This window comes from Mastomys coucha, unplaced genomic scaffold, assembly GCF_008632895.1.
Source record: "Mastomys coucha isolate ucsf_1 unplaced genomic scaffold, UCSF_Mcou_1 pScaffold14, whole genome shotgun sequence".
NCBI lineage: Eukaryota > Metazoa > Chordata > Mammalia > Rodentia > Muridae > Mastomys > Mastomys coucha.
In genome coordinates this window covers 64,274,037-64,284,429 of record NW_022196896.1, presented here as the reverse complement: position 1 = coordinate 64,284,429, position 10,393 = coordinate 64,274,037, and the positions used below count along the sequence as shown (strand labels likewise).

Here is a 10,393-nt window from a genome sequence, read left to right as displayed (position 1 = left end):
CACACACACACACACACACACACACACACACACACACACACGGTTGTTGTTTTTTTAAGAGAATACCCTCATTTTTCAGTTCTCATCCAGATACTAGTTCCTTCCCACTCAGCTTGTGATCCTTACAAATGAGGCAGTACCTGACATTTTGCAGATGGTTTTATAATAGGCTTTTTAAAAAATCGAGTGACTTGCTTTTTACAGAAACTAAGTTCTTTTTTAATTTATTTTAACTGTATGTGTGTGTGTGCACGCACATGAGTGTGGTGGGCATCAGACCCTAGAGATGGAGTTACAGGTGACTGTGAACTGGCAAACATAAGTTCTGGGAACTTATCTTGAGTCATCTGGAAGAGTAGCGACTGCACTTTATCAATGAACCATCTCTATCTTATAATAGAGTTTTTGCTGAGCGTAATACATTTATAACCTAAAAATTAGAAAGTCGCCATGCCGAAGAGTAGGCCAACTGCCATGTGTAAGAGCCACTGTGCTCACCAGCTGCTATCAATGCCAACTGGATAACAGGGAGCGTTCTGGATAATAGGAACACTAACAGTTAACAGAGCTAATGTTTACTACACAATGACATAGTCCTGGGCACAGGACTAAATGCCTTGCATGCCTGACCTCCTTCAGTTCTCACGTCAACCCGGAGGTGGTCACAGTCACCAGCATGGATGGGCAGCGTCATGGCCACTAAGGAAAGTTTTTTGAGTTCAAGAGTAAGGTCACCATTCTAAACAATTCACAAAATAAACTGGCTGTACATGGATTTACTTATTTTTCAAACTTACTTTTAACTCTTGGGAAAGCTGGAGAAAGAAGACTTAAACTGGGAATAGGTCTCTGGGTTATAGTGCTTGTGCATACAAGGGTGTGAGAAAGCCTTCAAGTACCAGGGCATGGCCCTGCCTGTGCACATGGGCAAGGCTGTGCGAGTGAGTAAATGAGTGAGTGTGTGTGTGTGTGTGTGTGTGTGTGTGTGTGTGTGTGTGTGTGTATGTGTGTATCTGTCTGTCTGTCTTCTTACAACTATACAGAATGCAAATCTGGGGTAGGGGGATGTGTGTGGACTTGTGAATAAACCTCTCTACCTATGTGGGGTCTCATATTGTGTGCCTGTCTGGGGTAGAGAAGGAATCTTCCTTCTAAAGAGGCTCCAGGCTGCCTGCTGGCCAAACACTAGGCATTCCAGAGAGCCCAGGAAACCAGTCTTTCTAGAACCCTGTTCAGGTCACAGTGGATCAGGCCTGCAGCAGGAAAGCTACTCTGATGACAAGCTCTGGAGAATGTCCCAGCCCCACTGAGTTTAACCCCTCCACCGAATGGGCTGGCCCGGGATATAGGGCCCTTCCGGGCTCCACTTCCAGCAGAGCCACTCAGGGCAAAACAAGACTGGGAATACAGGATGATAATAAGTCATTTCTTACCTAGGAAGAACCAACCTAAGCTGGATTCCAAAAAGCAGGCCATAAAACTGTACCGACAGTGATTTTAATGTCAAAAGACCTAGGGCGGCTCCAGGCGGAGCACACAGATGGAGAATAAAAATGGTTTTCATTTTGGCTTGTTTTAGTCTCATTATACAGCCCTGGCCAGACTGAAATCTGAGGCCTGCCCACCTCTGTGCTCTGTCCCATTTGCTGACAGGATAGCAGACCTGTGTCACTATGAACATGGTTTTGATATCGCTCTTTGTTGTAAGAAGCTTTAAAAAGTTACCAACGGAAGCAAGCCTCAGTCTCTCGCTGTCTCTCCCCACCCTCTTCCAGGGACTCTGGCCGCCCTAGGCTTAACCTCACAATCTTCCTACCTCAGCATACAGATGGAATGCTAGGATTTCTTAACAAGAAGTGTTAAGAGTGAGTAGACTGAGGACAAGCAAGGGCAGCCCGTCCTTTCTCATGGGTTGGATGAAGGAACCAGTAGGTCCTACCAAAACCAGGCATTGAGACAGTGACATGGGAACCTAGTCCACTCCCCTCCTATACATACTTCCCTGGCCATGTCGCCTTTCAGTAACTAGCGCTGGGTACAGGCTAAATAGTCTCTGTCAGCAGACTGAAGCTGGCAGGTAAGTCACTCTCAAGCCACACTTTCCTTCTGCTCAAAGATGCCTTTGTGGCTCGGTCTACAAGATGCTGGGAATGGGTCAGGAATACCCAGAGAAAGCGCAGTGGTCTGCACTTCAAAGCCAAAAGGGATGAAAAGCAGTCACAACAGGCACAGGTACTCTTGTCCACAAAAGATCAGTGAGGCCATTTCCTACCTGGCAGTCTCTTTCTACGCCGTCCCAAGAGGTGTGTGAATTAGTGGCTCGTGTGAAGAGCCCTGAAAGGTCCTCTTGCTTCACTGCTTCTCCAGACTTCTAGTGACAATCTCCAAGGTCCCCTCCCTTCATTCACTGCCCCCATTGGGTGCTGTTCTGTGACCTTGTGCACTTCATGCTCATCTGTTTCCGGGTTAAACTTTGTTCAGCCATCTTTATCCTGACCTGTGCTGTCAGGAAACCATTGGAGCTAGACGCTTTCAATTAAAAAAAAAAAAAATGAGTCTTTTGCAAAGCCAGTGCTGGAATGCTAACAAGCTCTTATTAGGGCCAGACACAGGCAACATCCTCTGGCACACCCACAACTGGTTTAAGTAAGGTCTATCAACAGTAGGTCCCCAAGATCAGTACACCCCAGCTCCTTGGAGGGAAACAGCCTGCTCCACAGAACTCTGGCCCTACTCATAGCACAGTAGCAGACAGAAAGGAGACAGCAGCCTGGATGGCAAAGAGCTTTGTCAGCTGCCCACACTTGGGACCGATGCCCTATGTCCAGAGTGACATTCACACAGACAGCAACCATCACTCTCAGATGCGGCTCCTCAAGTTCAAATCACTGACTGATGAGGAGCTGATGGACATCAGCTGTACAACTGTTTCTGAGCCCCTGGCTTAGATGTCCCATCCAACAGCCTGTGCGTCCCAAGCTTCTCCTTGCTGCCGAGCCCAGGACAGTCCTTGACACCTTTTCACCTTCTCTACAAGCTTAGCCGTGACAATGTCCAGCCTGGCCCTGGCCTTCCTCCCAGGCCCCATGTGAGCATTTCACTTGCACAGGTGCCTAGACACTCTACACAGTAGTGTGGGCTATGCTTGTCCACAGAACCACCATCTTAGTGGAACCCTGTCGGAAATGTAGACTGGCAGGCATGGCAACTCGTGCCTATAATCCCAGCACCTAGAAGGCTGAGGCAGGAGGATTCTTGTGAGTTTAAGGTCAGTAGGCTATATTAGTAATGTAAGACACTGTCTCAAGAAAACAAACCAGTCCAGTGAGATGCTGGAATAAAAGCATTTGGTCTCTAGAACCAACGGCAGAATGAAAGAACTCCTAAAAGTTTCATTGCATACACACACACACAAACACACACACACACACACACACACACACAGAGCACGTGCACAAGCACACACGGGGGTACAGGCACACACACATTGGCACATGAATGCACATGAACACACACAAGCACACATATACACACGGGAAATAGCTTTAGAAAGGAAATGCTAATTTTCAATAAAAAGTCTGGGTGGTCGAAGCAAGAGTGAGAAGCTCTGATATTTACGGTGCTGAGCAAAAGAGCAGTAACACAGGGAGAGATTTCTCATTTCCTTTTGCTCCATTCTCACCAAATTGACTCCTTGCCCTGTCACAGTTAAATCACATTATCACCCCCAAATCACAAACCAGACACTGCAGACATTGGGACATTTGTGCCCCGCCTGCCCTATCTGTGTGTTTGTACAACCAAACCTTGGTCGCATGTCTGACTCCCTGGCAGACTGTGAGCTGTGAATAGATGGCTTGACACGTCTCTGACTCCCCACTGCCAGTGCTGTGTCTGACACAGGGGCTGCAAAAAGCTACACGTTTATTGAACAAACACCTGAACAGGTAGTTGTGGCAGGGAGCGGGAGAAATCACTGAAGATGTGTCAGATGGCAGGAACTAAGCGTGAGCGAAAAACTTGGGCAGCATTTTTTTCCTTGACTTTATAGTTGTTCTGGGAATAAATTAAGTGGATGGGAAAATCTGACGTGGCACAGACAGGAATATAGGAGGGATTTTTTTTTTTTTAAAACGAAAATATTTCTAGCTTGCTTTCTTCTCCAAATTACACCCTGCTAACTTGCTGGGAGGAGTACTAACGGGTTCAAGGTCACATCATAGGCTGATGACCAAGCCGGGTAGAATATAACCCCAGTTCTGGCTGGGTGGAGTGTTTATATCCCTCAATATACAGTGGTCCAGAGGGTTATAAGGAGGGTGGGGAGAGATAAGATGGTTTAAGATGAGCTAAGGGCCTGGGAGGGGCAGGACTTCCCAGGATGGGGCACAGAAGAGCTGAAAGGTGGGCTGGAGGTTGGGGTTGGGGTGTGCATCATTCACGACTCTGCCTTAGGGCTTGTAAAAGCACTTAAGGGGAAGTCAGATGTAAACTGGCCTAGGAGTCACTGGACTTTCTTGTTTCAGGATTCCAAGCTGTGTCAAACTCACTCCCAACACCCAGTACTGCAAACAGTTTTAGGTGAGGTTCCAGTAGAAGGGCCAAGGTTCAAACTCCATGAATCTGGGTGACCTGGATTAACTGGCATGTCTTCATGCCAAACACAGTCTTACTCCTGAGGGTCCCTAGAGCCTCTCCTGAACGTGATAAGAGGGTTCAAAAGCATCTAAAGTTAAGTGTCTTGAGGCAGGAAGCAGGATTCTCTGCCTTAATCCCAGGGGAGTTCAGCTCCCCACAGCCTGTGCTGTGCAGGGCCTTTCGTGACCATCTTAATGAGGGAGGCTGGGTAAAACCTCCTACGGCCCAAGATGGCTTAGCAGCAGGCAAAGAGACATGACTGGCAATGGGCCTTGAGTGGTACACTCAGAGCCCCAAACTCTTCATGCCTGGCATCAAGATACACACATACCGCTTTTCCTGGCGCAGACGGAGATGTGACAGCCCTTCATTTAGCCTTCTCATAAATGTCTCATAATTCTGAAGCTTCTACAATAGCAGTAATTTTCTCCCAAATCTGACAAATCCTTTATTCATTTATTCATTCATTGGGTAATATTTTATTGAGGCCTTACTGTGTGCCAAGGGCTATACCAGAGCTATCGACACAATCCTCAGAGCACAGAGCCTGCCCTTTGGATCTTATATTGTACTGGGTGGGGACAAGGGCTTGGCAAACTACTGAGCCCCTGACCTGAGAAGGAGAATGGAGCACAAGGTGGAGAGCTGGGAAAGTCAAGAGAGATGTTGGGGTTACAGACTTAAATGAGGTGACAGCAAGTTCTCACAGAACCAATGCTGAGGAGACAGATTAAGGGAGGGAAGCCACACTCTCTTGGAGAACAGCTAGGGCAAAGGCCCCAGAGCTGGGAGTGTCGAGGTGTGTTTAAGGAACAGGAAAGCCTGAACTAGCCTGGCAGACAATCATCCATTCATTTGTTCAACTAACGTTCACTGAGGCCCCATCTGTTGGCCAGGCCTGCAGTGATGAAAACCAGTAAGGCAGGGTTCCATGCTCAAGGAACTTACAAAGCTGGGGAGTGGGGATTAAAGAACCTGGTTAAAAAAAAAAAAAATTACAGATGCAGGCTTGGGGCACACACCTACAATGCAGACCAGCCTCAGCTCCAAAGTAAGAAAGCTGACTCAAAACAAAACAAACCTCAAGCACACAGATAGAGAGTCTTCAGCCAGGCAGGCTTCTGGCAGAGTGAGGTCCAGAGCCATCACACAATTTGGGGGTGAAAGAACCAGTAAAGACCCTGAAACATGCCACTCCATCTGGCATAACGCTGGCGCTGCTGAACTGCACTTGTTCCTTCTTAATAACAAAAATAGAAAAGCCTTCCAGACACTAACCTTAGAAAGAAAATCTTAGAAGCTATAAGATGCACACTAGGCATGTGTCATGTCACATCCTGGGCAGCCTCAGACTAGGGGTAGACACACCAGATGGAAAGACCCAGGAGAGCCTACTCAGCAGGAGGCAAGGGCAATGGCAAGACACCTTTGTGGTAATTTACGAAATTAAAACTGGTCTCCTAAGTCCTCCAGATGTCAGGAAGGCACCACACATGGCCCAGGGTCTGTTCATGAGGAGTGACCACTGTGTCACACTGTCATCTCCCTGACCCACAGAATAGTTTGCACCTGCTTTTCCATGAACTGCTTAGGATCCACACTCTAAGGCCTGGACTCAGGCCACAAGTCTCTGTCAAGGAAAGTCTGGTGGACCAAACTGTGGGGGTGGGGCTCAGCCCAGAACAACTCTGGCCTACGAGATGCCAGCTCTGTTTTTCCAGCTCAGCGAAGAACACTTCTTCACAGGACAGAGTAGAGTCCAAAAATGCCATCCAGACCCAGCACGCTCCCACAGAACAGAGGTCAGCCCTGCTGATCTGGACACCAAATTAAGCCAATTCATACTAGTTGGATCCAGATCTAACCAAATTGATGGAAAGGTACTGGCGGGTATATCCGTCACCAAAAAACCACCTCAGTCCACAGAGGCAGGTGAGAAAGAAGCCGTCATGGGAGTCCTCACCAAGTTCCATATGAAGCCACTGCTTAGAAATTTTCAGGTTCCCCACCTGCAAGATGGAGTTGAGACACAGTCCCCACTATTTCTGCTCAGACCCAGAGCAAAACAGGCTCCTGGGTCTACACCACTAAATCTCCTTCCATGCCACCCAGACTATCATCTCCTATCCTGGTTTACAATCCTCAAGATGCCCTTAGCTCTGATGCTAAGATCTGTGTAGAAAACCCAAAAGGGAGAGAGTAGCAACCTGCCTCCTTGGCCTTGACCTAGACTCAAGTGCACCTTTTAAGACCAAATCTGGTTAAGGCCATCTCTTCTCTCCTGATCCCACTTCAAGACTGTCCACCACCTTCCAGTTTGAGAAATGACCCCGGGGCTTATCCACAACTAGTGGTTCCCAGGTCGGCCTGAGCCTTTGCCAGAGACAGCTCTACATACAGGAGGAAGGTTGGGACTAGAACTATGAAGCAAAGGCCCTACAGGGTCTCCTCTAAAGAGTTGCCCTTTCTTCCTCCTCATCTCTTTCAGCCTAGGAGGGTTTCACTTGATAACCGCCTGTTTACAGCCACTTTTGAGGGTTTCAGGGCAGAAGAGGGAGGAAGTCTTTGTTGGGAATAAGGAAAAGGGCGTGTGCCCTGACTGAGCTTGGAGGTAGGGGAGTAAACCCTCTTAAGTGCCTACCTACCTGGGAGCTAGCCAAGCACACATGAGAGCGCACACACAGAGCAAGGCCACTTCAAGACTGGGAGTGGGGGCAAGTTTATGTCTGGCTCTTGGGAAGGTTGGAACAATAACCCAAGCTTGCTCTCCATGCCGCTGCTACTACGTAGTGGAGACTGCTGGTTGGCACTGCCCTGAGCTGGGAGCTGAGGAGAGACCTCCCAGTTTTGCTTGTGGGCTGGAGGGTGGTGAGGACTCACTGCTCCAAACCTAGAACAAACTCAGGGGAAAAAGTGTGCAGGGACTCCAATCTGTCCCCTGATGGTCATGGACCAGCAGAGCCAGAAGGTCCGCTCGACAGAACCACCTGCTGAGCCACAAAGGAATCCTTCCTCACAAGAGGGGTGTGACCCAGTCCCAAGTCACTTCGTCTTTTAAGACTCCCCTCAAACGTGTCCTCCCTGTGACAACATCCTCAGCTCCCAGGCTACTTCCCCTTCCCACCCTTCAAGTCTCCATGAGGCCTGGTGGCTGCCTCTTTTCAGACATGAGCCTTACCCCGTCTCCCTCCCCCAGCTCCAGACCAGTGTGTCTCCTTCAGCTTTGATGCAACTAAGCACAGAACAAAGTGCCTGGCAGAAGGCAAAGAAAGGCTCGACAACAGCTTCTGCTGCGCCTGATAACGTTCACACCAGAGGCATAGGAAGAGATGGACAGAGGAACCCAGGGTAAATTCGCACAAATGGAAGAGTAGAATCTGCAGACAGAGAGCATGCAGGGGATGCTTCAGGGGAACAAGAGGTATCAAATGGACATTTAACCGGGAGCCACACCGGTCCTTACCCTTCTTGAATTCCTCTAGCATGGCGTCCAGCTTGGTGTCATGAAAAACAAAATGTACAGGGTGGTTGTAGAAGCGAGTGATGGTCTTGAGCGGGGTGCAGTCATCCGGGTCAACAAAAGCCAAGTCTTTGACATAAAGGATATCTACGATATTGGAGTGCTCGTCTTCAAACACAGGAATGCGAGTATAGCCACTCTCCATAATCTCTGACATGGTGTTGAAGTCCAGAATAGCATCACTGCGGATCATGAAGCAGTCGTGTAGCTGGGTCATGATATCCTCCACAGTTTTGGTCCTTAGTTCCAGGGCACCCTGGATCATATTTAACTCTTCCTTCACCAAGTCATTATAAGGCTCTGTCACCTTCAACATCTCCATCAGCTTCTCCCGATTGTAAACAGTGCGAATCTCCTGACCCAAGAAGAAGTCCAGGAGTTTGCTAATGGGGAAACTCAGGGGGAAAGTGAGAAGCATAAAGACTTTGGTGAGAACAATAGTGTTGGCACCCACAGCCAGCCCGTGCCGGGAGCACAGGGCTTGAGGTAAGATCTCCCCAAAGATGACAATGCCAATGGTGGAGGATGCCACTGCCATGATGCCAGACCCGATGAGGTTGTCTAGAAGGATGGTGAGGGAGGTGTTGACTAGTACATTCCCCAGGAGCAGCGAGCAGAGCAGGTAGTTGCCCTTGCGCCTGATGGGCTCTATCTTGCGAGCGTACTTTCGCTCCTTCTCAGTTCCACAGTTCTGCACAATGCGCAGCTCCATCGGGTCCAGGGCCATAAGTCCCAGGTTGAGGCCAGAAAAGATACCCGACAGCACCAACAGCACCATAACGAGAAGGATATGCAGCCAGAGCGGCAGAAACCTCCCATGCTCCTCCACCATGAAGAGCAGGGAGTCCTTGTCCGTCCATTTGATCCACGGCCCGTCGGCCCGGGTCCGGGTGCACAGTGCGTACAGCTTCATGTTCTCGCTCCTCCGCAGGAACTTGGTAATCACCACGAGCATCCCCGACGTGTTCCCGCGGCTCACGTTGACCAGACGCTGGACCACCAAGTCCTTGGTGAGCTCCAGGCAGTTGGTGGAGTTGTGGACCGCCTCGGCGTCGTCCACCTCGGTGAAGGAGATCAGGTTGCTGGAGATCTCGCCCAGGCTGTGCCCATAGAGCCTCAAGTTCACCGTGCTGCCCTCGGACACGAAGATGATGCCATCCGGGTTCATCCCGCACGACTTGTTGCAGCTCGCCAGCCTCATGCCTAGGATCACGCTCTGCTGGGGGCTGCTCTGGCCGCTGGCCGCCCGCGTCCATAGCGGCAGCAGCAGCGCGGCCAGGAGGAGGCGCCCTCGGGCCGGCCAGCCGTCCCGCCGCCCGCCCCCGCCCCCCGGCGCCATGTTGCTCTGGCCCCGCCGCTGCCCGCGCCCCGCCGCGCGCCTCACTCGGCGCCGCTGCTCCTGCCCTCCTGCCGCTCCGCTGCCGCCGCGCCAACTGCCCCAGCCGAGGACCTGACGTCAGACCGCGCCCCGCCCGCCCCGCCCCGCCGCCCCACGCCCCTTATTTGCATGCGAGGTCCCGCCCCTACCCACGGCTCGCGCGGGCCTGCTTAAGGAGGTCTGCACGCTTAAGGTGGAACGGCGCGGGGCGAGCGCGGGAGCCCGCGGCGGGGGTGAGCCTAGCCAGGCTTCCGCGCGGAGCCCAGGTTTTCCCGCGCTCCTCCATAGAGAGCCCGGCTCCCAAGCCCCGTGCGCCCCACTGTTTCCGGGTCCCCGGCACTCTCGCTCCGTTCTGTGGCGGGTGGTGCTTCTCCGTGGGCACAGCGAGAAAAATGCATTTCCTGGTTTAGAAAAAGAAAAGGGAACCTGAGTGTTCAGGCTGGCATTACAGCCTCCTCACTTCTGGGATTTTTGCTGACCTTGACCCAATGCCAGAAATAGGTTGTCACTGCTCCCGAACTCCCCCAGCCCACCGCTGGGTTCTATCTAGAGATCACCCGACCGACCCCTAAGGTGCTGAGGGGCCAGGCACTGACCTAAGTTTTTCTATTAAGGGATGAGTTTTCATTGAACATGTACACTTGTTTCAGATTCTAACGATACGGCAAAGAACAAGTCAAAATTCTTGAACACCTTTAGTTTACAGCCTAGGATCAGAAAAATGGCAACAAGCAAGAAAACCCGTACTGGGGCTGGACGCGGAGCGCAATAAGCAAGTAAACACACACAGGAACACTAAGTGTTTTACATCTTACAGATGCAAATTTTGAACCTAGGTACAAAATCCTAGGCCTTTC

General features: G+C 50.6%; 1 protein-coding gene across 1 annotated transcript in view; it reads right to left on the bottom strand.

Annotated features, from left to right (window-relative positions):
* Cnnm4 (cyclin and CBS domain divalent metal cation transport mediator 4) overlaps positions 1-9,588 on the bottom strand; it is a 39,482-nt gene extending 29,894 nt beyond the window's left edge. Inside the window, exon 1 of the mRNA XM_031367182.1 lies at positions 8,102-9,588. Within this exon, the coding sequence (XP_031223042.1) occupies positions 8,102-9,497 (1,396 nt within the window). The 5' untranslated portion in view covers positions 9,498-9,588. The remainder of the gene's footprint in view (positions 1-8,101) is intronic.
* Positions 9,589-10,393: the final 805 nt, after the last annotated feature.